This window comes from Apus apus, chromosome 2 (assembly GCF_020740795.1).
Source record: "Apus apus isolate bApuApu2 chromosome 2, bApuApu2.pri.cur, whole genome shotgun sequence".
In the NCBI taxonomy this organism is placed as follows: domain Eukaryota; kingdom Metazoa; phylum Chordata; class Aves; order Apodiformes; family Apodidae; genus Apus; species Apus apus.
Window position 1 is genome coordinate 18,846,979 of NC_067283.1, and position 27,622 is coordinate 18,874,600.

At 40.6% G+C, this 27,622-nt stretch overlaps 1 protein-coding gene across 2 annotated transcripts in view; it reads left to right on the plus strand.

Annotated features, from left to right (window-relative positions):
* The first annotated feature begins 423 nt into the window (after positions 1-423).
* The window catches only part of PIP4K2A (phosphatidylinositol-5-phosphate 4-kinase type 2 alpha), a 111,899-nt gene continuing 84,700 nt past the window's right edge, over positions 424-27,622 (plus strand). The window contains exon 1 of one of the 2 annotated variants that reach the window (XM_051611674.1): positions 424-736. In XM_051611674.1, coding sequence (XP_051467634.1) covers positions 596-736 — 141 coding nt within the window. In that variant the 5' untranslated portion in view covers positions 424-595. The remainder of the gene's footprint in view (positions 737-27,622) is intronic. The other variant, XM_051611676.1, reaches the window with a different exon arrangement.

Genomic DNA, 27,622 nt, shown 5'->3' on the forward strand with positions numbered 1-27,622 from the left:
TGCCCACAGGAACGACGCGTGTGATCAGTGAGACAGAGACGAGGACGATGGCAGGTGTCAGGTGGGCAGCGGGCAGGGGACGAGACCCGCTTTCCTCCCGGGGCAGGCGCTGAGCTGAGGCTCGTGCCCAAAGGCCCATCTCCCGCTCGCTGCGGGCAGCCAGGCCCGCTCTCCCCTCCCCTCCTCCCGCTCTCCCTTTCCCGCCCTTCTCCCCCCGGGGGTCCCGCAGGGCCCCGCAGAGGGACCCGCCCCCCCCCCCGCAGCGGCGGCGGCGGCGCAGGCGCGCTCCCGGGGCGGGGGGGGGGGGGGGGGCGGGCTGCGCACGCGCAGCGGGGCGGCAGGAACCGAAACTCGCGGCGTTCCCGCGCCGGGCGCGGGGCGGGGCGGGGCGGGGCGGCGCGTGGCGGGCGGCGGCTCCCCCGCGGCGGGAGGGGGCGGGGCCGCGGCGCGCGAGCGGGGCCATTTCAGCGCGCGGCACCGGCGGCCAGGCCGGGATGCGCGCGCGTCCCGCGGCTGCCAGCCCGCCCCTCCGCGCGCGGGGCCGCGGCGCCCGCTCGCGCCCTCCCGCCGCCCTCCCGCCGCCGCCCGCAGCGCCATGGCGGCCCCCGGCAGCATCGCGCCCGCCGTGGCGAGTAAGACCAAGACCAAGAAAAAACACTTCGTGGCGCAAAAAGTGAAGTTGTTCCGGGCCAGCGACCCGCTGCTCAGCGTCCTCATGTGGGGGGTCAACCACTCGGTAAGCGCCGCGGCTCGGCCCGCCCGCCCGCCCCGGCGGGGCACCGCGGCCGAGGGGGCGATGCGGGGGGACGGGAGGCGCGTGCCGCCGGCAGCAGCCCGCCCCGCGCCGCCCCCCGCCCCGCTGGGGGCCTGGGGCGCCCAGCCGAGCGCGGGGGTGCGGGCGGGGGAAGGCTGCGGGGCGCTGCCGGGGCGGGGGTGATGCGGAGCTGCCGCCGGGGCTTGTGTCCCGGCGACCGGGTGGTGCCCGTGCGGGGACGGTGCTGCCCGTGCAGCCGGAGCCGCCCCGCTCCCGCCGGCGGCCCTTGCAGGAACGTGCTGCGGTGGAAAAAAAAACCCCAAAGCCCGGCTACTGGCGTGTGACTGGCCGAGTTGTTGCCGTCTTCCGTGCAGTTCGCTTCAGCAAGTGCCTCCCGACGGTTTTGTGCGCTTGGGGGAGGGGAGGAGGGCCGGTGTTTGATGTGGTAAAGCGGCAGAATTGCAACATGAGCGCAGTGCTATATCACCCTGCGGATGATGGGCTGCTGGGTCTTCAGAAGCGTCCGGGCGCGGTAGCGCTGGACCGCTGCTGGTAAGCGTTGAAATTAGGAGCCTGGTAAAGATGTCACATGGTTTGGGCATTATGAGGCTCAAGTCGCAGCTTTACATCTTTAAATAGCTGCCACGGCAGGTTAAAAGTGTAGAGCCCAAAGATTGCCTAAAATCGGGTATCGGGGCAAAAGCTTCCTCCGTCTCCAGGTGGTGCAAAGTCTGTACATCCAAATGTTCGGTTCATATTGTTCCTTCTGGTCGCTATTGAGAACCTTCTAAGAATAACTGTCAGCGTGGAATGTGAGGTTAGACTACAAATTTTGTAACAGCTTGATGAAGCAGGCAGAGCAGTCTGTAGTATTAACTCGGTATTCCTTTTGTTTCCTACCCATCCGAACCCTCTGAGGTATCCTTTCCTTTGTATAAATTTTGGTAATCTTGTGCCCGAAGCCTGGAGGCTGAGCATCAAGGCAGGCGCTGTTAAGTCTGTTAAGCAGCACAGTGCCTGAAGGGATGGTCTAGGTGGAAAGGCTTTAACTGTAGGTACCAATGTGGTATAAATGATAGAGGAGAAGCTCCAGTGAGGATAAACGGTCTGCTTCAGATAGCCCTCTGAGACAGTGGGAAATGGTGACAAATGATTTCAGGTTTTCTGTAGGTCACTTTTAAGCTGTGACATCCGATGTCCTGAACTGATAAGAAACTAGAGGTTTATTTACAGAGTAAAAAGCTCTCTTAACTGTGGAAGTGCACAACATGCTGTTGGTCAGAATTGGCTTTAAATGCTTTTGCTCCTTCTTTAGTGGCTAGCATTATTTATAGAAAAATTCCCAGGTAGGCCTCTTTAATGAAAGCAGGCAGGCTGATAACTACAGGGTGACAGGCTTCTTCTGCTCAATGGCAGTGTGCAAGCTATCGGCAGTCTCCGTGGGGAGAGCAGGATAAGGTCTCTGACAAGAACTGAGGTCTTCCTGCTACAACAGCTTGTTGCTGCATGTGTTCGTACTGGAAATACTACTGCTTCCAGAGGAAGGACCTCTCCAGTACCAGTAACAACAAAGTAAACAGTGACAAACACAATAGTGTACGTGACTCCTATGATCATGTGCTGCGGGCTATGTAGCTGTTCCCATTAGAAAATGTAATAAAGAAGTGTACACATTCATGCACATAAAATTAAAAATTGTAAAGTGAAATCCATTCATTGGGGGGCCTCAAAGAGCAAAGACAGCAATACAACAGGCTCTGAGAAATGCAAGTTCATGTTCATATCAAGGTGATGGTTGTAGGCGTGAGTATCCACTGTTCTGCAGATATTCTTCCATTTCTTTACCCTGCTGCAAAGTATAACCATGAATAATACTTTTGGCAAAATCCTTCTGAATGAGAGAGCATAAAATGTGTCCAAATGTGTCCAAACCTAAACATCACTTCTTAGCCAACGAAACAGTGTTGAAGTGTTGCAGACTCCTCTGTTAGATGCTCACCCTGTCAGTTTGTAAGGCTTGATGTGGCACTGTCCAGCAAATGAAAGTATGTTCAATGTGGTTGGACTTTGTTATCACAAATAATAATTTATAATGGGAGAAATAAAAATTGTGTGTGGATTCATTAAGAGCAGGAATTAAGGATGCTTAAATTTTTTAGCAGAATAAACAGAAATCCGTAAGGAAAGGCTAGACTGGGAACTAAACATAGAATAACAGTTCATTATAATAGTAATTAAACTTAGAACATTGCAGTAATTTGAAAAAAATCTTGGTTTAGGGCTACTTCTAGTGTTGTGCATATCAGTTAATGAGACAACAGCAGTCTCTATTCTTACTGTTTGGGGAGATAAGCATGTATTGAAACTGTGAAGCTTGAGACGCAGTTTCCACATTTCTGACAGGATGCAGTGTATACTGCAAGGAAGCACTTGGTGAAGATAAGATAATAGCAGATTTTTCTGCAGGCTCTTTAACTTTTTGATCATAGGGCCCAAATACTGCTATACTTGATAGTTGAATTTTGGAGGATTTTCAGATTTTCAAAAGATAGTATGAAGAAGTTCCATCTAAAGAAAAAGTTACAAGAACTGTATTTTTAACTCCCCGTCTTCAGAGGAAACTTGACTCTAGAAAGGGAGATCTCAAGCATTGATGTTGCCACGCAGAAGGCATACAGCAAAGGTGTGAATACTTAATGGAATGAACGTGCCTGTAATCCAGGGTTCTTAAAAATTCCCTCCCTCCATCCATGAAGCTGTAAGCTAATTGCTTAGGTGATCCCAGTTGGTGTTTAGGTAGAAGTAGGGAGATACATAATGGAAGATCCTACTTGGTAGGATAGTGCAGTCAAATTCACTGGTAACTTAGAAGGGTGTGTGAGGGGAAAACATGTAAACATTACCCAAATAACACAAGAAAATGTGCTCACATTCAGAGCTGTAGATTTGTTTCTTGCTATGTTGAAGTAAGTTGTTGAATGAACTTTCTACTAAGTGAAAGCAACAGTGCCCCATTCTGCAGATGAGATTGTAATACTGATGACTTGCAGTAGCAAAGGCTAAATGTAGGTGCGCTTGAATCTTGCAGGCATCTGCATCATTATGAGTTGATTATCTAGGTCTTTTACCCTTCCTCAAAGACAGTCTGGCTGTGCTACTGAAACAAATGCTTAAACTCAGTGGTTAGCATGAATTAAAGCTGTATTTTTAGCTAGTTAATGTGATAGTAATAATATCTCGTTTACAACTGATGTAATAAATAACATTCTTATTCTTATCCATATTGTCACTGCTGCTGAATGCCCAATAATTGTGGGCAGGAAGGTGATACGTAACTTTTGCCTAATGCTTTTGGAAGTAATTCTTCCCTTCTCGCTTTCTGTGCCAAAAATGAAAGCCAGGCATTCTGTTTTTTGCAGCCTATTATGATCATCTCAGGCACAAGAATGGCGAGTCTGCTCTTGCTAGTGTTGGTTGTCTGCCTATGTTGGCAGCTTGTTAGGAAAGCTTGGAATTTGTAGGGGACTAGGCTTAAGTCCTTATAACATCACCCCAAAAATAGAAAAAAAAAAAGTGGGGCGTTTTGTAGCTAATTTGGGGGGAAAGAACAGACTATTGGAGACCTCGCCTACTGTGTCAACCATTGAATTAAATATAACTAGAAGAAGAGAATTAATGCCTAATGAAGTTGCTGAACATATTGTACAAGTTTTTTAAAAAAACAACGAACTCTGCAACCAAAATCAAACATTGCCACCCTCCCCAGCCCCTGGCATCTGTAATCGCCATCTGTTTCTTGGGTGATTACAAGCTGATCTAAAAATTCAGCAGCACTTGATTTCTCAGTGGCACTTTCTGTCTAATAAGCAAGTGGAACAATAAGAATACATGGATCAAATGACTTTTTTTTCCCCCTCCATCATGTCACAGAATACCTCAGAAAGAGTGCACATTCTGTGTGTGGGGAATTCAACACATAATAAACTGCATGACCTTCTTCAAATGCTCACATGATGCACTGCAAGCCTGGTGCTGCTGTTGCACATTCAGCTGTAATCTGGCTTGGTCTTTTTAACAAAACTGGAACACCACCAGAACAGAATTATAAAACAAGTCAAAGCCCTGGGACTCCTCTATCAGTCAGTGCAGCTCCTGGATTAATTCACTGTTGCAACTAAAAGTGAGGAGGGGAAAAAAAGTGACAAATAACTGTATCTTTTCCCCTTATACATACTAGGATGTATTTGATCATGTTAGGAAAGCTTCTGTATCTCTACAGAAAGCTATAAAATGTCAGTTTTCAGGTTTTGTTTTTTTTTTTCTTGGCTAGTATACCTGTCCTTCCTGTTACAAACTTTTATCAAGACAGATACACAAATAGTTCACTTATTCATGCCTGTCCTTATGTTTTAACATGTCACTGGACAGCTTGTTAGGTAACGGTGTGTCTTCTCAGTTTGTGGCATAAATCAAGTTTCTTAGTTCTGACTTACCTAGACTCTCTCCTAAGAACTTCCTATCCTGAAACACTGTACATTTAGGAAAATTACACTGAAAGAAGCTTATTGAGTAGATAATTAGAAAGAGGAAGCCTAAAATAATTAAAAGCTAGATTGTGCCCTCTGGAGTAAAACCTGCTGACTTAAAGTTTATTATCAGTTTATTTTAAAGGGGGAGGAGGGGAGGATTCACAATAACAAACCCGCAGTACTACTAGCAATATATCTTCATAAGCTATGGGAGTTGGTTACTTTTGGGTCTATTTTTAATACACTCTTGAATGATGATATATTGACTCATGATGTTGGTTTTCAGCACAGCAGGTTGGTTGGAAACTGTCTTGAGACAAAGAGGGCTACTCAGCAGTTGTGTTGTCAGCTCTGTTGCTAGTACTTGTATTTAGTGCAGAATGTAACTACTGCAGTTGTGCTCCACATGGCTTATCAAAATGATGGAGACAAAGTAAAACTGAAGTTACTGGTCCTAGCATTGACCCAAGATTCCTAACTGTGAGCTTGGAAAAAATATTGTTTCATAGACGTGATGGTTGATTACATGGGAGAAGGCTCTTTCTAAGAAGCAGGAAGAAACAATGTATTAAAAAGCATTGATTACAGCAGAGCAGATAATAAAGCAATTAGAACTTTTAAAATAAAGTCAGTTGGGCACTCAGCCCAGAAATTTGTATATAGAAGGAAGTAGAACAGGAAGAGCTATTTATTGAAAACTTGATTCTTATTTAGGTGTCAAGCTCTGTGCTCTGCAGAAATTAATTTGAAAGTTCTTTTGCAACTGAGTGGATGGACTAGTAAAAATACAAATTGTAAATATTTATTGTGGTGAGGTTAAAGGTAGTAAACATTCCTGCATGAAATACAAATGGGAGTGGTATTTCATGTCCTTCCCTGAACTACGAGGAACATATACAATAGCTTCCACTAGGAATGAGATGGGAAGAGCTATGAAACAAGCTTTGACAGCAGTTTCAAAGCTACTTTCTGTAGTTTCTTCTGCTCTACAAGATAAAGTGCTGCAAAGGCCAAGTTTGTTTTTGTTTTTTTTTGCCTGTAGTTTTTTTTAATTGAATTTCATTGACCACAGCAGGGTGTTAGACAATGTTCAGCAAGGCAAATGGACAGCAAAAATTTGTTTTGCTGACTCAACTTAATCATCTTATTTGAGTATCCTGCACCAGATGCCTTAAGAAAAGAAAGTCTCTAGGGGATTATTTTTTAATTCCTTGCTCCTTAAAGTACACACTTAGGTTATGCCCATTGGCCAGAGCCTGGTAGATGTTTATTTTCCTCTGGTAGTTTCAGGGTGACAAACTTTGTTTAATGTAAGTGACTCATCCTATTTTGCAGTTCCTGCTGTACAGTCCTTTTTTTCTGCTGTTGCTTGAAAAGATCATGTGCCAATTCCATGGGCTAGCTGTACATTATGCAGCTTCATTACAACTTTAGAGTAAGGTGAAACTGCCTGTTTATTTACAGATCTTCAGTGTAATCTTGCTGGAGCTGAGTGCTGAGTTAGAGTTGTAGTCACGTTGGCTTACAGATCTCTTGACTTGTTGAAAGGGCAGTCATCTTTGCTGAACTATGAGGTTTTAAAGGCTTGGAAAGGTATAAATTCATTTTAATTTTCTCCTGACTTCTAAGTGATTATGACTGCTGTTGTGGGTAATGGACTCCAGTATGAGTACTTCTGAGGCCTTTTTCCATGTTTTTCCACTTCTTATACTTGATGCTTACTATTTAGATGCCTGTCAAAGGTCCTGATTTATCTTTATTTTCACTGTTGCTAGAGCACAAATTTGCACTTGGCAAAATAGCTGAAGCTGTCTAAGAAATTGCTGCCTTGGCTATGGGATGGTAAAAACAAACCTTGTTAGTTTTCATGGTCTGCATCCTGGTATGTGGTAAAATGAGTTAGCTTTGAATTGTTGAGATGGTAACTTCTTGCATGTGGTTTGCTACGTGAACATCTGTCCTATGATCTTCCTATAGAGTCTGTGCTGTTCTCTAAGAAGTTAATTAGGTTTGTGTTGAGAGATTACTTCATAAGGGTGTTGTGGAAGTTGTTTGAAGTAGTTGAATGCTGTAGTGATAATGTCTGACAACTCTGCTATTCTTGTGTTTGCATTTTATCAATCAAGTCTCTGCCATTCCAGTCTTCCTGGTTAACAAGTTCAGCCTTGTTTTTCTTATCAGTAATTACCCAGCTCCAAAGCAATAATCCAGCAAAAAAATAGAATATTTTGAGGAGTTCTTAGGTGGACTGTAATTCCTGAAGTTCATCACCCAGCCTCACAGACAACTGTGCCAGCACAAAGAATGTGGAGTTGTGCAGAAGCAGAAGAGGTGAGGCAAAACAACTTGTTTTTAAGGAAGTGCTAGCTTAAGCTAGTATAAGGTTAGTTGAACCACTATCATAAGGTTAGTTAGCATAAGGTTAATTAAAACCACAGCTAATACCAAGTAATACCAAAGCTGGACTTGCTTTCACTCTTTTCTCTGGCACTGATCTGATCCTGTGTTAAGTTCATCTGGGGAGATGTGTTGGAGGCAAAATCAATGCAGAAGAGTGAATAGGGTAGGTTTTTTTGTACAAACAGGCTGCATCCAGAAGTGTTAGTCCCAGCTTAAAAGAGGAGCTGTAAACACTCAGCGGGGACAGTGGAGGGAAGATGCTAATGTATGTGTACTTTAAGGTGGGTTTTTTTATACTTGCTTTGGACAGCTGGAGGGACTGATAGCTCTCTAACTGACCAGTGATATCCTGTCTGCAGCTTAATTTCATATTTAGTGATGTGGAGTCACAATGTTGACCATAGTAAAAAAAACAAAAAACAACCACTTGAGAACTCACACTGTGGACTCTCCACTTTCAACATGGAGACTTTTCTCTGCTGTTTTAACCTTTTGAAATAGTAATGTATTTTGTAAGAGACAGAGCTGTCTATAATGTACCTGTTGGTTTCTGGTCATATCTTCAGTCTTGGTCTTCAGAACATGCTGAACCATCTAACCTCATAATTTGTCCATCTAACCTCATAATTTGTCCATCTAACCTCATAATTTGTCCATCTAACCTCATAATTTGTCCATCTATCCTCATAATTTGTCCATCTAGGTAAAAGTCAGTGTCCTCAGAGAAGTTATAATGGCTTCTAAGGGGCTGAGATTTTTGAAGTTGCTTTTAGAGGTAAACGCCAACATTTGGAAGACCACCTAAACAATATGAATTCTTGAGAATTGTACCCTAAATGTTCTTTTGTAGGATGTCAAGCCTGTGGCAGCAGCAGTCACTAACTTATTTTTTGGAAGAGGGAGAAAGGAAAATGCCCCCCTTGGTTAGGCTAAGACCAGTCAAAAGCAAGCAGCTTTAGTAACAATTTTATCATACTGAACTGAAACTGAGCAATACCTGATTTGCTTGTGGCACCAAGCCTCAGTAATTTTTATTAAAATAATTGTTCTGTTATAACTCACTTCATCTTTCACCATGTCCTATTGCAAAATAGACTTAAAGCTGTTTTGGGGAGTTTAGTTTGCTTTGATTGTGTTGCCCAGTGTTTTTTAGACCCTTGCTAGATGATTTAGGTACAAACCTTTTTTGGTACAGCTGGTTGTGATGTTGGGGTGTTGCTGGCTGTGTTTCTATTTGTTCAGTTTATTTATTTTCTCTCTCAGCTGTTGTCTGTAGTTAGAGAGCATTTACTGGTGTTATGGTGTGGTATGGCCCTCGTTGTGGGTTGGGTTCCAGATGTTTGTAACAGAAAACTTTTTAGAGGAGCTCAGAGAAAAATACTCTTAAGTATGTAATTGTCAGGGCTGTTGCGGCATGCAAATCTGATGCATTATAGTTGCCTGGAGCTGAGCAAAAATAAAAAGATTGACATAACAAAAGCAAGGTTGCTAATCTCTGAGCTTCCTGCTTCAGTCTTTCTAAATTTCTGTATTTTGATCTAAATATAGAGCCTGATCTGGAAAGCCAAATTGCAAAATACCAAAAGTTGAGAAGCCACTTGAGTGAGGAATAGGATATCTGTTTTTATTTTAAGCTTTGAAGCTATGATCATAATACTGCTTTTTGTTTGTTTGGTTTTTTAATAAAGGCCTACTGGTAGACAAGTTTATTCCTGGCTTTTGTGTCCTGAGAATAGTGATGCAAACACTTAAATTCAGGATAGCAGTTCAAAAATATGTCTTTTTTGAGTATCCCTTTTACATTATTTTCTTTTGCAAATTATGAAAACAGTCAATAAGATGCTGTTTGGGTAGATCTCTTCTCTGGAGTTTGAACTTGTCATGTACTAGTCTATTTCTAGGGTTATTTCCTACCTTTTTCAGTCCTGAAAGAAACATAATCTGATCTCTTCCAGACTTTACTCAGCCTAAATAAAGATACACAACTCCAGTTTTAAAGATGGCATGCAAATCAGTTTTCATTCATAAAGTACATATCTGAGACTGTTTGGTCCAAGTACTGATAATATTTAAAGGCTTATACTTGCAATGGAATGTTTTTTACAGTAAGTCCTTCAAGAGGAATTACTTATCAACACATTCTGTCTCAGCTGGCTGTTCAAAAGAGCTGGTTGTCTTTCCCGGAAAGACAGCAGCCTGAAACAAGCTGACTTCACTGGAAAGCGCAATCTCCTCCTCCTCAGTCACCACAAACTTGCTGTTGGAGGACTCAGAAATGACTCACTCAAACTGCGAAGCAGTGTCAGCTGCTCAGCGAGGTGCTGCAGCTCAGCACCACCCTTCTGTGCAGCAGCTTGGGGCAGATCAAACTAGGGTTTCCCTGCTGCTCTTGGTGATTTTCCTCTCTCTGCTAATAATAAGGCTATTGAGGATTGAAGAGAAATTTTCTGGCATAATTATTCTTGTGTGTCTTAAGCAGATTTGTCAGGTTAGTAAGTTTTCAGTCTGGCTTGTGCTTTACTTGCAGACAGTGATGCATAAACCAGCCTTCTCCTGTACTTGCACAGTGGACAGGACCAAACAAACAAGAAAGGTTTTCTGGATATTCCCTCAGCCCACTGAAGAAAAGTGGTAAAACTAATTTGCAGAAACAGAAATCTTAATGCTTGTTAACAAATGCATGTACCAGTTTGTGGGCAGAAAGCCCTGCAACTGCTGTTTTCAGAACCTCTTGCCCATTTCTGTGGATGCAGGGAGTTCCTGATATAGCAGTTTCTCCAGCTGTTATTTTGGGCTTCAGCTTATTCAACAATGCTGCTTTCTCTTTCCTACCTACAGCTGCAGGCGATTGGAGCTGGTTATTTCATTTGAGTGAACAATGTCCTTCAGGCTATGTTGGCTGCGGGATGTTGATAGGGTTCAGATATCTCTGGGCTCACAGAATCCTGCACTCCTCATCTCTCCATCTCATTCTATTTCAGTACATAAAAGCAAAGCAGTATTGCAGTCTTGAGTATCTTGAATCTTGCTAGTGCATTATGCCTTTTGCTTGGAGTGAGGTGGATTTTTTTTCCTTTTCTACCATATGTCCCAATACCCCATGTCAGGATTTTTTCCCCAATACATACAGCAATTTTCTGAGGTTGGTAGTGGTGGTTTTAGTTTGCTTTTCAAGATAATCACTTTTCTGATGTTATTTTGTACTTGCTGAATCTTCCAGAGGAGGTATATTACAAATTTCTGCTTGGAAGGTGTAACTTGATAGGATAATTTTTAATATTCCTATCTTGTTGAGGAAATCTTCTAGGCTTTCATGTTTAAGTCATCAACTTTTTCATTTTCCTGTGGGTGGCTTCCTAAGGTTTTCTGGTTGAACATGGCTTGCTTCACAGTTAAAGGCTGAGCACCTTGGAACTTACTGAAAGAGCTTGAAAGTAGTGATTCCTCCTGTGTGATCTGTTGATCACCTGGAAGAGTAAGGTCCATTGGGATGTGAATGATGGTGACTATTTTCCAATGAGCTCGTTCTTGATAATTAACCTGAAGTTGTGTGCCCAAGGCTTTGTCCACACCATTATAAATGCCCTTCAAAATGCAGAGACACTTCTTTCATGAAAAGCCATGTTTCTAGCCCTTCTGCAATAGAACATATGTAATGACTGGTAGTTTAGAGGGTGTCTATGTGCTGCTGAAGTGGCTAAGGCATCTTTATGTTACTTAGCATGTAAAAGTGCTCATTTATCTCCTTAAGGGTTGCTGGGGCAGGAAAATATTCTTGTAGTTTGGCATGGCCACAGGATACTGTACTATTCTTGTGGCAGCAAACTGCTGAACAAAAGTCCAGAAATTAACTGTATTAAGAACAGAGGGAGTTGAGGGGTGTAGATACTCTAGGTGACCCTGCTCTGGCAGGGGGGGTTGGACTAGATGATCTTTCGAGGTCCCTTCCAACCCCTAGGATTCTATGATTCTATGATAAGTGACTAGCTGGCAGACAGTAATTGTCACCTAAGTAGCTGTTGCTAGTGTATTTCCCTCAAAAGCCAGGCTAAAGATAACCAACTATTTTTTTTAACTTGGGGTTTAAGGGAACCTGTGCTACTTTAAAATATGATAATTGAAATCAGTGTGTTACTTGTAGCGGAGTTGACCAAGGGCATAGACATTGTACTCAGCTGGTGAGGAGTAACACCTTAACCTAAAGTAACCTGCTTGCTCTTATTTATGGTGCCATAGTACCGCTTTTCTCATGAATATAAACACATAACTAATATTCCAAGGTTGCCTGCTCTTCAGTAAAACTTATATTGTGACTAATATTAGCCTCTTGATAAGCAAAACCTAAAGAAAGCTGGATTGTGTGTGTTGTGCTGATAGCTGTTCCTCAAAAAAAAAAGTGTGAGGGGGAAGGTTTGAAACATTCTCTGAGCAGTGGAGTTTCTGGTCAAAGTCTTTGAAGAGTTAACTTGGGACATTAACACATTTCTGTCATGTCAAGCAGTGTTTATATTTAAAAAATAAAAAGAAACCCTGGGTTTTCTGTTAAAGGAAGAACATAGATTTGGTTGTGTAGTGTTCTCAAAATGAAAGTTGAATCCCTGCTTAGCAAGACAAGGGTTTTACTGCCAAGGCTTCCCTGCTTTTCTTCACCTGCTACTGACTTATATAGCAGTGCAGGCTTGCATGGGTCACTTGAATGATGAAATGTAATACTGAACCTTCAAGTTAGGTGGAAGAAACAGAGCTGAGATAGTAAAGCATGATCTTTGAGCTACATGTTTTCCACTACTTGCCATTGCTTTTCTAGCTGATGAGGTTGAGCTCAGAACTTTTTTTTCAGATTCATGGGAGCATGTTTTGTGCCATTTTCCTTTATTTGATATTTTGAGTTTCAATTCCTTAGTCTACACTTTTCACAGAAGGTACTGCAGTGTGTCACCTCCCCTGACACGCAGCTCTGCTGAGGAATGCAAATACTCAGCTTTCTGGATACTGCAGAGCATGTCTAAAGCTTTGCTCTGTGATTCTGATGTGCTCCATTTTTTCCATACCAGACTGCAATATGGGCTAATAGTAGTTGTCTGGATGGTCATGATTTTCTCTCTTCTCACATGCTTGGTGTGCCAAATACTTTAAATATAATTCTGTAGCTTGTAACCATATAGGGTACTAAGTTTATGAAAATGATCTCTTGGGTGTTAAATGCATTTAGTCCAGGAATGCTAAAGCTTATTACAACATGGTTGTTGATGCAGTTGTGCCGTATGGTAATCTCTCTGCAACTTGTGCCAAACTTCTTAATCACTCTTTAAAAAACATGCTTGTCTGACAAAACTAACTTCCAGCATTAGCCAGGTCTTCAGAAGCATCTAGTAGCTTAGAGTTTGAGGTAGGGTGGACAAAAAGCATCCAGTCCCACCTTCTGCATTTGATGTTGTTTGGTATCACTTTGCCGTAATGGCTCTTCCAAACTGAGGCTTCAAAGGCTGTTGTTTTCTAAAACAAGCATGACAAACCAGGAATGAAAATACTCAGCTTTTAGACTCCTTGAACACAGAATAAATAGTGTGCAGTGAGTCATAGCACTACCACTGCATAACTGAGAGGAGCTTGCAATTTTTCAATACTTATTGTTTAGAGAGAGATTAGTCAAAAGATTGCCATTCTTGAATTTTACTGTATCATCTAGTATAGAACAGGTGATTTTTCTGCCTGATTAACCTATCACTTTGTGAAATGTTTTTTGAAGCCTTGAGATCCTGTGTGTCTATATGTATTTGCTTAAGTAATGCAGAAGTGCTCTGGAGAATCTGACTGGGGCTTCTGGTGGAGTTGGCAGGATTCACTGTTGCACTGGCTACCCATTTCCCAGTTCCCTCTGTGAGCAGCTTTGCAGCTACTTGGAAAAAAGGCATGTTAACTGAATCAGTGATAGAAATGCAGTCAAACAGATCCAGCCTTGGGCTCTGCTCTGAGGGTAGTCACACTGGCCCAGGTTATGGGCAGTGAAATCTGCTCTAAATCATACAAGGTGTGACTGATTGGAGGTGCTTATGTTCTGAAACATGATACAGTTTTTATCTGAAGTTTTGAAAAGAACTGCCACCAAAAGTTTCAATGAAATAAATGGTGCAAAATTGCTTCAAAGACAGTTAAGCCAACAGCCAGAGGAAACTCTCCACAGCATCAGTGATAGTTTTTATCTGGCTTGTGACTGCAGAATAGTTGTGTTGCTTTACTGGAAATATAAAATATTTCTGGTGTGAATAAACATATTTCAAATAAGAGACATTTTCCTTGTTACTTAGCACCAACACTGTGAAGCTGAAGGTGTTTAATCTTGTTAACTTTCCATAGTGAATTTCTAATGAACTATTTCAATTACTTATTGGCTCTTTTTACTTCCCCACCCCCCTAAGGGGTGCTTAAGGTCAGGAAGCATGAAATAACCAACCTGAAGCCAGTGAAGCTGCAGTGTAATGACTCTGCAGGATCAGTTAGTGGGCAAGACAGCACATTGGAAGTTGGGCTGTGTGATTTCTGGCTGTAGAGGAAAGGCTGTCTCTGTCTAAGCCAGCTGTGAACCAGATTCTTTTCTGGGATGTATTAGTTGTCTCCCCGGGCAGAGGCTACTGACTTTGAAACTTGGAAAGTGTAAGTTCTGGTGATGATCAAGAGGAGGAGCAATAGAAGAAGAACTGAAATCTCTGTCAGCTGCTTTTTGAAGTTTCTGCTGATACAGACTTTACCTACAGACTTACTCTAATAAACCAGTTTATTATTGAGCTTGCTGTCTTCTAGAAACAGACAGCAAATGCTGTCTGATCATAGCATCATAGAATGGCTTGGGTTGGAAGGGACCTTGAAGATAATCTAGTTCCAACCCACCTGCATGGGCAGGATCACCTCTCACTAGACCAGGTTGCTCAGGTTTTTTCTAATTACCTTCACTGATCTTAATACTTAATCTATATTGCACTTTCTGTGTCATGAAAGCAATAAAATCTGATTACTCTAATGCCAATTTAAATACGAGTGTCTTCATAAAAATGTTCTTCAGATGCATTTGCAGAAAATGCTAGTCAACTGAAGTGTCAAGGAAATGAAGGTGCAGAGTCTGTATAGGATTGTATTAAAAAAATAACAACACAACAAACAATTTGGTCCATATCCATGGTAGCTTTTGAGGATGTTGGAAATGCTTTTGTTTCTCACAGTGGGAGACACTGACACCAAGACTAAGTCTGTTGCTGAACCTAAAAATGAATGTATTAGACTTAATCCTTCTTAGCATTCTGTCTTTAATGCTGTGGATTTTGCAGGAAGCAGTAAAGAAGTCTCAGTGAACTGTTCTCCTGCATCTTTGTCAAGAAATAGGAAAATTATTGTAATTTTTTTGGATTTCTGAGACACCTTCATGGCATTGTGTGAGACTATGGAAGGTCTTCTTTACATAAAAGAAACGATCCTTTTTTCTGTGCTTGAGTCTCTTCCGTTCTATTTTGGAATGTGCATCACTTACACTTCCGTGGCCATGTCTCTTCCCAGTCTAGGGTTGCATTGTAGCAAATCTTTCCCCTGAGGGACAATTTATGCTTACTCTGAATAACAATTTGCCAGATAGGTAATGCTATATTAGCTTGTTTGCATCTACGTGTCTCTGGGGAATCTGACTGTACACTCCCAGTAGGAGCCTTCAAGGGGATAAGTTTGGGTTCAGTTTTAAATGTTACTTCACTTTTATTTCCTTTCAGCAGCAGGAATTCTTGGTCTTGGTTCTATTCTTTCTTTCCTTTTTTCACTGCTCTCTGTATTGTACGCTAGGCCAAGCAGTTTACCTTAACAATTCAGCAGGAAAAAGTACCTTTTTAGGGAGGAGGAGAAATTTTTAGAAAATTAAGTAATTGGTTTCAGGTGGGATCTGAGAAGTTCAAGGGCCAGAGCAAAAGGGGTAGGCAGAACTGCCTGGCAAGGTGCAGGGAGGAGCTGGTCAGTAAGTCTGTCTCCCTCACAGTAGGACCAAGCTGGTTTGGTGTCTTGCATCCCTTCAGCTTCCATAATTTCAGTTTTAACTTGGCTCATATTGTGTATACTTGCAAACTCTCACAGCAGTACTACTCTATAACTGCCTTGAGCAAGCAGGTATAAGATATACATGATCAAAAAAATGAAATGTAAGAGGACTACTTCAAGTGACACTTCTTTGTGTGTTATGTGGTCCGTCTAGTAGTTAACTGGCTTACTAAAAAAACAAACACAATTTGTGCATCTACTGCTGACCAACACATGGTTTTAATTTGTGTCTTTGTTCAGAGACTGACATAAGTCTCTTCTCTCTGCCAGTCTAATAGGACATGCTTCCAATGTAAGTGGTTTCTCCCCTGAGTGACCTATTTGTCTTTTCTTATGTGGTCTTTCTACTTAACTCTGTCCCATCAGTACAGATTGGAGCAGATCAGCAGCATTGCCTGTGGTATCAATAACTCTGATCAAGCCCTTCTGAGCTGTCTGTTTTTAATAAAAGGAGGCCCCATTCCTACTGCTTAGTTTATGCTGGCTCTAGTATTTGTCTGATCATCCAGTAAATCAATTTAGCTTGCTAAAAGACCAGAGAAGAGTCTGGCAGAAAGTCTGTGTTTTGGACTTTTGTTTTGTTCTCATTTTCACTGGGTTCATAGGCTCAATTGACTTGCTTTCTGATGTAGGGAGGGAAAGAGGAAGTGAGGCTGTTCCCATTTGTCAAGTGGCGAACTGGTAATATAGCTCAGCTGTGAAGCAAAAGGCTGGAAACCCACAGCTCGAGCTGCTCTGGCTGCTGGATACTGGTTGGGTTGCTCTCCACCAGCTGAGCTCAACAAAAGGGACTGTTGAATGCCAGGGGGATAGGAGGCTGAATCTGGCTGTCAAGCTGGCTTAGATGGCCACGGAGCTACAGTCACAGAAGATGGTGGGCAAAACTAATACTGTTGTGTTGTACAGTAGACTTTAGTTTGAAGTAGTTATTCTGACAATGAATATTCTGACTGTCTTCTGCTGTTAGGCTTCCATACATCAAACCTGATACCTAACAGTACTTAAGTCCTTAAGTGCTTTCAAGACCAGGTTATAGGGTGTGTGTGAGTTACAATGCATCTCTCTGTGCAGTACTCTAGCTCTTCCTTTTCTTCACTGATGGAAGTCTCATTGTGGGCTTGAGGACTCTTCAGAGTTGAGTTGCCTTCACATAGGACATATGCATCAAATACATCCAGAGTACTCTGGACCTGCTATTGTACCCAGAGCATTGTGTTTTGAGATTTTGGCTTATGGTTTGTTTTTTTTCCTGCTTCCCATTCCATCATTGTTCCTATAAGAGGTTGTTTCAGTCATGGCTATCTACCTTGGTGTATTTTTTTTTTCTCCCCATAACCTGGATGTTCTCTGATATATTAGGTAAATAAAATACTGTCATTTGAAGGTCTCCAGAGAGAATACTGCCTGCATGCATGTGCAGGTGTTTATGGGAGAAATAACACTCACCAGCTTTTATGGTGTGTGGCTGAACATTGTGATATTGTATCATAAAGACTTTAATTATTGTGATTAGTTTTAACACTTCTCCTTTCAGCATTTTCTGCACAGTGCTATTTTAAGCACTAGTTATTAGTGTATGTCATGACTGATGAGCAGTGAACTTAAATGAGATTTTTGGACAAGAATTTTGATGCTTGGCTTTATCATACTTGTAGATCGTACTGTTAAGTGTTTGAACTTTCATTTTATCTTCATAGGTTAGTCTTCTAATGAATTCAAATCTTGGATGCTAGCTATGGTTTGTTTGTATTAGGTGTCACTAGTGCCTTCCTTTTTTATGGTTTAAGAAACCTGGAAAGGTAGGAGTTAGCAGCAGCTTTACAAAAGATACCAAACATATCTGAAATTTAGGTGCCATTAAGTGTGTATGTCTGTAAAATGCATGTGTTGGTGGTGAGGTAGATGGCTACTTCTTGTATGTGCAACAAAAGAAAATTGTAAATCCCCAAAGTGGAGAAGGGCATATTCAAGTACATCCTTGTAATTTCAGGGGACTTAAAGTATAATCAGTGGTCTTGGCAGATGGCCAAGGACACAGACGGCTTCTGGAACTCTTCCAGATGCTAATGGAGTGTGGATTCTGGTTAAATTTAACTGTGGCCAGTGAGTCTTGGTCTGCATGCTTCTGTATGTATTGAAATGTATGTTTTTCTAATTATTTCATTTAAAAACCTATTTTAATACCCAAAGGCAGCTGTACAGTATCTTCATGACATGGATCTCCTGTACATTAAGCACAGTGAAGACTGAAACACCATTACGTGAGTGAGAGGATTCAGTCAGTTCACTACATCACATTTTCTAGGGCTCTACTATAAAAACTAACTGTCCTAAAAGCTTTAAACTACTTTTGTGTTGGCAGACTCAAATCCTCCCAAGAAACACTGCTGCATTAGAGATATGAAGTCTGTTCTATTGTTGACATAATTAACTGGTTAAAAAAAATAACTTAGAATTGTGATGTGGTGAATGAGGCCTTTAACAAGATTTCAGACTTCTAGTTTGGACACGAGCCTGCTGGATAAGTTGCCTGCTCACCCATTTTGCTATAGCTGAGATGGTTGCAAAGGAAAGGAATGATAGGGCGCTCTCTAATACTTAAGGATATGTTGCTATATGGAAGAACATACTAAAACATGTTGGTAATATGAGATTATTTTAATTTAATTTGGTAGGATTGGGGAATTTTTCAAAAATCAGACCCCGAAGAATAAATACAGAGGAACTGCCAGGCTAATGTCAAAGGCAAGTTCAGTTCAAGTGCAGGCCTGGTAAAATACTGAGAAATGCTTTTTACTTTGATACCACAAATAGTTTGAGAGAAGGGGAAAGTAGATAACTATAGTGTTTGTATGAGTGTGATTATATAGAATAGTGACTATATATTGGGTTAGTTCAGCTCTCTACATAGAAGTACGTTAGGATTTTTTTCTTTTTGCATTATGGGTTTGTCAGGTCAAGGAGTCAATCTAATTGAATTCAGGAGCAATAGGAGGTGAGGTAATACTTCCTCTGGAAAACATCTTGGGCAGGATGCAGAAACAGAACTGCATTAAGTGTCTACAGAATTGAATGGCTGTTCTTCAGTGAACTTATGAATAATTGTTAATGAGAACACTTCAAATAAGGCTGTATCTGTAAGAGAAATAAAAGTCACCCCTCCGAAGGATTTGAGGAATTCTTTAGGTTCTTGGTTCTTAGGTGGTTATTGTTCCCTATTATTAATATATAGTTTTAAAATACAGTGTACAGTGTAACTGCAGTGATGTCTTACAGATTTTAGTGTCTTTGAACTGCCTTTGTCATTCCTTCAGTATTGTTAAATTCCTTAATAAAATTTGAAATGTTTTTTGTAGGCTGTTACGTATGTTATGTTATAGTGGTCTATAGATTTTAAATAATAACTTTTTAATTATTAAAATGTCTGCTCCATTTATTTATGAAGTGTTATTTTTGGTCCTTGCATCAGTTGGCTTGGAAATAGCTAGAAGTGAACATTCAGAAGTCTGTGTAGCAAGGCTTCTAAGTTCCTGATGGACTTAATGGTGCTTCTGATTAGACTCCAGTAATACTCAGTACATTATATCTTTAATCAAGACTCCTGTATGTTTGCTGTGCATTTTTTTTATACTGAAGAGATGAACCAAGACTGTATTATAAGGAGAGGCTACTGTGTGCAGAAGATTACCTTGATCACGTTGATTCTTACAAAGTGGGAATGTGTATTGTGCAGAAAAATTATCTTGAAACTAAGGCTAAAGCTAAGGGAGGTAAAATGAGGGAACTATGTGCTGTCCCTCACTGAAAAAAACAAGTTTAAGTGACTTAGTAGTTAATATGATGTGCTGAAATTTGTTTCAGCATGTTTTAAAGCCAATGTTCTACTTCTAGTCTAAAGTACTGAGTACTTGACTTCCAAGTGTTAATGTCAGTTGGTTCTGAAATGCTATTTTAAACACTAAGATTTTGGGGAAAGACTAAAGAAATAAAACCAAAACAATTTTTTTTTTTGTATTAACCTCCATTGTGTCTTGTGGGTAAATCGAGGTCCTGCCTTCACACTCTGGAACTACAAGGTAAACAGTTTTGAAATGCATTTACCTGATTCTAAGCACCATTTTCGACAAATTGATCAGAAAACTAATTCTATAGCTAATGCAAACTTAATGTGGTGGTGTAAATTATAGATATTCTTATCTTCCCTTTGTATAAGAAGTGATGCACAGTCTGCAGCCTGTGGATGACAAAATGAACAAAATGAAGACTGCATTGCGTTGTCCAGGTCTTTCTATTTCTTGTAGACTTAAGCTCTTGTTTTTCAAGTTTTGTTTTATAACTTGAATGTGACTTTTTATAGTTTATTAAATAAAGGCCTTCTATATGTAAGATGATAGTTACTTGGCACTACAAAGTGTGTGCACGATATACTTAAACTAACACCTGAAACAGTGAAAGAATGCTTGTTCTTGGATGTAGTTGTTCATTTTTTTGAGGAGCGTTTCCCCCTACCTGTCAAACCAGAACTGACCCTTATAAAGGTGTCATGAAGCATCAGGTAGATCTGACAGGTAAATACACAGCAAATGTGTATTTAAAATCATTCAGTGCTTCTTAACTAACTACAGTTTCTGAATGTGAATCTCGTAATTTTTTAAGATTATTTTTCCTTGTTTTTTAAGTCCTGGATTTAAGTCCTGTTTTGTGAATGTAACTTAAGGTGTCTTTCCCCCTGCCCTCATTAGAGTACTCGCCTAAAAAAGTTTGATGCTTCTTGAGATAGCAATCTCTTTATCTTGTGGAGGATCTTCTGGTTTTGTGTTCTGCCTTCACAGTGCCTGTGAAGGGATGTTCTCCAACACAAGGATAGTCCAGTACTTCTTGGAAAACCATTGGCTTGCATGAAGCAAGGAATTTGGCTGGTACCAAAAAGAACTGCATTGTACCAGCTCCTAGTCTGTCGTCTGCTTTTCCTTACAGTGTAAATCACTGAGGAGGAGGATGTGTGGGCTGGAGTGGGGAAGGAAAAACAACTTACTTCAATTATTTGTAACAATGGTAGCAGAAGGAAGCAACCTTCATGGAGAAATACCTCTGAAGTGTGGGTATTTCCAGCTTTCTCTACACAGTATACTTCACAATTTTGAAAATCTTTAGTTGCCTTTTGTCTGATCTGAGCATTTATGGTCTAAAAGGACACTTCCTGCAGGGGAATTTCTGCTCTCGTGCCTGGAGCACCTCCTTCCCCTCCTTCACTGACCTTGGTTTCTGCAGTTTCTCTTGAATACTCTCAATCCTCTCTTCCAGCTGCTGTTTTTGCAGCATTTTTTTTTCCCCTGCTTCTTAACTGTGTTATCCCAGAGGTGCTACCACTGTCACTGATGGGCTTGGCCTTGGCCATCAGTGGGTTCATCTTGGCGCCAGCTGGCATTTGCTCTATTGGACATAAGGGGAAGCTTCTGGCAGCTTCTTACTGAAACCACCCAATACTCCCCTCACTGCCAAAACCTTGGCACACAAACCCAATACAATTGTTTACCAAAATTACTGATTTATGCAGTATATCCACAGGTAAGTTTGAAGCAGTTAGAGGAATGCTTTTTAAATTGGTGTTAGCAAAAATTCCTGAGTTTCACTGGGGCTTCTGTTGCAAAATTGTGTATATGTAACAATAAATATGAAAGGATCAGATTAAAGATAAGCAGTTACTAATTCCTTTAGGAAATGCTTCAGCTCACAATCTGTATAAATCTTATCTGCAGACTTAAATACAGCAAATGTCTGCCAAAAATGATCTTTAACTCTGCTCCCTCCTGGACTTCTCATCTATTTAAACCAAGACCCTGACTCACTAGATTTTGTTGTTTTTTTTCATTGATTTTTTTTAAGACCAGTTGCCTGCAGTTGTATGAGGTCCAGGTTCTGTGGCACCCTGGTCAATAGTAGGTAGACTTAAGTTGAAATGAAGATACTGTCAGATGATCTGGGTCTCAAGAGTTGTGGAGTGTCGGTCACAAGTGGTTTGACAGTAATACTTGATTATCAGCCAGTAATTAATGTGAGCAGTTCACCTCAGCTTGAGTTGCTGTGCGCTGACTGATTCTAGTGGAAGCTATTAGTTTAGCACTAGCTATGGTAGCATTGCTGTCTTGTGGTTTCTGGGGCTTTTTTGTTTGCTTTCTGTGATGTGGGATTTCTTGGTTTTGTGGGGGGCTTTTTATTGGTTTGGTTGTTTTGTTGGTTTTTTTTTTTTTTGGGGGGGGGGTTGTTGTTTGTTGGTTTTGGTTTTTTTTCATTAATGCTCAGACATACTACTTACCAAAAAGGATGATGAAGATATTTTTCATGTCTCTGTTTCAGAAGGTTGAAAGGAATGGTTCTGTTTATCTGCTTTTGACCTGGTATATTCAGAAATCCTTAACTCTATATTTTAAAACTTTTCTGATTAAGAATTAACTTCTCCAAATAGCAGAAAATGAAACCTCAGCTGCCCCCCACCCCTCCTACACACTCCACATAAGAAGTTCATACACAAGCATAATTCCTCAGTACGTTTGTCCCTCTTTGGCCTCTGCTTTTGCTTGGCTTCTACTGGAAAGCCTGACATTGACTTCCTCCAAAGCTGCATTTTTAACAGAGAAGAAAATAGGCAGCTTTATCATTTGCCTAGGGAATAACCTATGTGATAAAAAGAGGACCAGGTCAGATTTCCAGTTAGTGCCACACCACATGTTCATGAGCTGCTGACTTACCTATATTCCCTTCCAGAGGACTACTTTCAATTCACCTACGAAGGGATTTGTCTTCCTCTCCTTCCTAAACTCCTGTATGCTCCAGGTTCTGGAGTCATCGTGTATTTGAAATGAAAATTCATGTTACTGCTCCTGTATCTTATCCCACAATTGTAAATTCATCAGTATTTGAAAACAGACATGCATTTAGCATGTCTGCAAAAACTTCTTAAAATTAATGTGATAACGTTGAGATAATGCTAATGTTTGTAACTAATAATATCTTTGTGCACAAATACACTTTTTGCCTCTCATCTCTTCTTTGAAAAGATATTTCCCAGATCAGTCATGTTCCTGTATAAACCCTTTTGAAGCCTCTTAAACCTAACCTTGATTTAGCATGCATGCCATGTATGATGGATATAAAGGCACTGTCCCTCTGTTCAGAGTGGTTTACAAGTAACAAACTACTGCTATGCACTAATTTCCTGTAGTAGTCAGGGTTTGTAAACAAAGTGTTCTTGTTTGTGAATGGTTTTGTATAGTTTGTCAATAACCCGCATGGACTCCGTCTACAAAGGTATGTCAGGCAGTTTGAATCTATTGACTTCAATTGAACTACTCTACAGTCTGGATAATAACATTGTGGGGCTTAGGGGGGGGAAGGGTTGACCTGGGTATTTTTTTAAAATTCACATATAAATTACTTATGTGGAAACTGGATTTATAAATTAATTATGTGGCAACTGGATTTATTCCAGTGCAGATATCTTGTAGTGAGAGAAGGAGTTGGTGAGCAAATGAAATTCAGCTACCACTTTATATATTAAAAAAAAAAAAAAAAAACACACAAAAAAACCCAAAACAAACCACCAAATAAACCAATCTGGCAAAGATTTAGGAGAGCCATAAAACTAGCTTTATCAAATCTATGCTTCTCTGTCTTTGGATTTTTGTCCCCCTTTTTTCTTTGGTTTCTGATTTTGTGTGGGTCTTTTTTAGGGGGTTGAGACATAATTTAAGAGTCAGTGGAACTGTCTGCTTGTGTACCACAAATACTGTGGTGTGGACCAGCTGTGCTTATTACACACTTGTCATCACCCAGCATGGCTCAAAGAAGTGGTAGGTGAGAGTAGACTAGTTTGTATTCTTTAAAGGCAGATTTAAGCTTTCGTGCTATTTTGAAGGATATAGAGTTTTATATATATCTGACATACAAAGAGGTGCTATTAAAAAAAAAATGGGGAGGGGAAGAAGCTTCTTAAAAATAAAGGCCTTAAGAGCTGTTTGGTTACTAATTCTATCAAGGTGATCTGGAGCATAATGAAGGAGATGGTGACATAGGACATGGAGATTGTATCTGAAGCAGAGTCCCAGTGTGTGCCATCTAGCAAGAGAATTACAAAAGCACAGAAGAAAGCTGGATAGTATGAAGAAGACAACTGGAAGCAAGACGACTGCCTTCAAAATAAAGAGCAGAATGAATGTTCAGATGAATTTAAATAAAATTTGAGTCTAGTAGTCTAAATGTAGAAACACATTAAAAATTTTGTAGTTAACAAAAGGCATCAAAACTGATAATATGATTCCTTCCTACAGATCAGAAGGTTTCCAGGCTGCCTCTAGGAGCTGCTGGTAATTGGGATGTTAATAGAGCAAATGTAGTAGATACAGCCTTTGCAGAGAAATGAAATTATTTGTGTCTTTGTTCAGCAGGGAGGAAACTAGTCATTCCAGTCTCTGAACTCTTCTTTGCTATGGACTCCTCAATGGGTGGGTATAAAACAGTGGAGACAGGAGTTTGTGAAGTAGCTAATAACATGGTCAGCAGCAAAATACCAGGATGGGGTAGTATTCACTCTGGTTCTGTAAACTCAAAGAGGAAATGGCTGAATTGCTGGTGTTGATATGTGAATTGTTGTCTAAATCTACAGTGGTACCAGAGGTACACAGAAAGCCAAGCATGATGCCAAAATTTAGGTACAGAAGACTATAGCACTTACAGGGCTGTATCCTAGTCAAATGAGTAGTGTTACTTATGCACATATCTACTGCTTTTTTATTATAGTCTCTGCTTGGGAAAAGTGTGACTTCTTCAAGGAAAAATGGATTGCAATCTTGTGAAAGCTGCTGGAAGGCCAGTAACCATGTGGATAAGAGTAATTTAGGTGTATTTCCTTTCCAAGTGGATTTTGAGAGGGTCCCTTGCCCAAGGCTTTAAAGGAAGCTAGTTAGCCATAGCATAAGAAGGGAAGGCCTTTGTGTGAGTAAGTAATTCCATAGAAGATAAAGAAACCTAGGGCAGAAGTAAATGCTTGGCTGTATCAGTAGAGAAAGTAATTTCTAGGCCGGACAAATTATTGTGGGAATCTTAACATTTTCCAGAATTACCTGGAAGAGCCCTTGTGACCAGTGGTGAAGAAAGCTTGCTGGTGATTTTAAATTATTTGGGATGGTAAGGATGAGGTACAGCTGCAAAGAGCCACAGAATGTGGTGACTGAATTTCCAATGTTGTCATTTGTTAGGGTAGCTGCCTGAAAGTGATGCAGTGAGAGGGACAGCCCCAGCTTTGCATAGAAAGTGATGGATGCCAAGCAGGCCATAGCCATTCAGGAGTGAGGTTTTAGTATTATGTTAGTGTTCAGCAGGAGTCAAACAAGCCATTTTTGTGAGTTACTAGAAGAGGAATAAAGAATAAAGCAGAAAATGTTGCTGTACTACTGCATAAATCCATCCTGCATCCACATTTTAAATACAACGTGCAGTCCCTTCCTCTTGCCAAAAGGTGTGGTAGAATTTAAATCTCAGTAGAGGCAACAGGAGTAGCCAAAGATACGGGATGGCTTTGATGTAAAGACTTGACTAATTGTCAAGACTTTCCAGACTGGAAGAAAGGTGATTGAAGGAGATGTGACCGATCTCAAAAATCCTGAGTTAAACTGAGGACTGAGTAGGAAGTGATTTTTGCCTTTTTCCATGAAAGACATAAAAGCCAGGTTCAAAACAATCAAGTGGTTCTTCATGCAGCAAATTTGAGTTTTTAGAAGATACAAGCTAACAATATTTAATCTTCAGTCATAAATCATTGTGACAAAATGTGGACTTGCTGTCTACCTTGGAAGAAGAGCACTGAATTTTAAACTATCAAGGTAATAGACATCTGCTTTGTCAATGACAAGTTGTTCCTACTCCAGTTCAAGATCAATGCGTATTTTTATTATTCCTAAAACATTTTACAGTACGGCAGAAACTTCATTGAATTCTAATTATCTTGCTGTGCTGAATTTGAAAGAAATCCAAACATAGTGATACCTTTGTTTTTAATGTTTTCTTTTGCTTACCTTAAAGGTTTTCCTAGCTAATTGTTTGCATTTTGGTTATATATTTCATATTTGTTATTAAAATAGTATAAATAAAAATACTACTGATCAAAAAAATGCTGCAATATGTAGTTACTTGTACAAGTTCACACAGGGGATACTAGTTCTGTCCCTTCATCATCTTAACCTGTGAAACTTCAATTTTATGTTGGACACAGTACAAAAGGCTCATCACTGTGAGGGAGGCAACTGATAATCAAGACCTGTGTTAAGTCTTTGCGTTAGCATCTCATCTTGGTGCTTTCAGTTGTCCACCTGGATAATCGAAATTATGAACCTTGCTTTCCCTTATAAAAGGACAGAGGAAAGCTCTGCTCAAGAGTTTATTGTAAGAATTAAATCTTGCCCTTGTCCTCAACACATCACCTCAGCTAAAATTAAAGATTGTTTCCTTGATTCAAGTAATGTAATCAGCAGCAGGTAAAAGCTGTTTTCAAACAGGGTTTTTAGAGGCGAGGAGTTTCAACCCTTTACCTCAAGTGTTGCATCATCCAGTGGTGCTGATGCTTGCTTACATGGACCACTGGCTTCCTTCACTGTGTGTGTATATACTGCTGCTCCATTAGCTTCATCTCATTCTACTTTTTGTAAAGGTAGCTAAAATCTGGTCTTGCATGGAGTGATACCATTGTAATTTACTTTGTGAATTAAGAGATGTGCAAGAGTCAGTTACAGTTCTAAATTTTTCCTACATCTTTTAGCTGAAGAGATGGGCAACTTCTTTTCTGTGCTAACTTCTCACTTATTTTGTTTCTTATTTACTGTTTTATTTGAAAATCAAACATGCTGCCTACACATTGAGGCACTTTAATCGTATCCTATCTTATCTTTGGTTTGCCCTATAATTTTGCTTTTTAGGGTTTGTTCTGTGAGTAAGCATTCTGTGTCAAAAGTTCTACTGATGTGTCTACAGATTGAAATTGAGACACAGTGCTTTTATTTTTCTTTAGTCAACTTGAATAATGTAAATGTACAGAAGTAAAATTTTACTGTTATCTTCCTCTACTAACTGTAAGTGAAAGGGGTTGTTCCTGGCCCTTCAGGGCAACCAAAGGCATCAGTTGCCTCTGTGATCTTGTCAGCATAAAACTTCACCGACACAAACATAGAATGGTTTGGTTTCCAAGGGACCTTAAAGATCATCTAGTTCCAACTCCCCTGCATGGGCAGAGAGACCTCCCACTAGATCACGTTGCTCAGAGCCCCATCCAACCTGGCCTTGAACACTTCCAGGGATGGGGCTTCCACAGCTTCCCTGGGCAACCTGTTCCAGTGTCTCACCAGAGATGAATGGTTCTGTTCTTGACAAGGTGGCATTACAGCATGTTACTGAATTGTGGAAAAGAGTTCCATTTAGTGGACCTGAAAAAAATACTGTCTGCATCAGCAGACCTTTAATCTATAGTTTTATTTGAGGATATATAAGGTGTGATTTAGTCTCATCATCATCATCTTGCCCCTTAATGCATACTTCCTACCCTAAAGCAGTTAATTTATGGTTTTATGGTTGTACAACACCTTTGCCTCACAAAGGGCTGCTGTGTTATGTTGTCACATGGCAGATCACGTTTCTGCTGTTTGTTTTAAAGTGCTTTAAGGCTTCCAAGTGTATAAAAGAACCTGGGCTACAGTTCTAATACCTGTAGTTTACTTATCTGCTGAAATATCTCATTAGGTCCAGTCATGTAAGGGTTTATAATAACTTAGGCATAGGTTTTCACACTAATTTAAAAGAAATGTTTTAAGGGGATCAATAA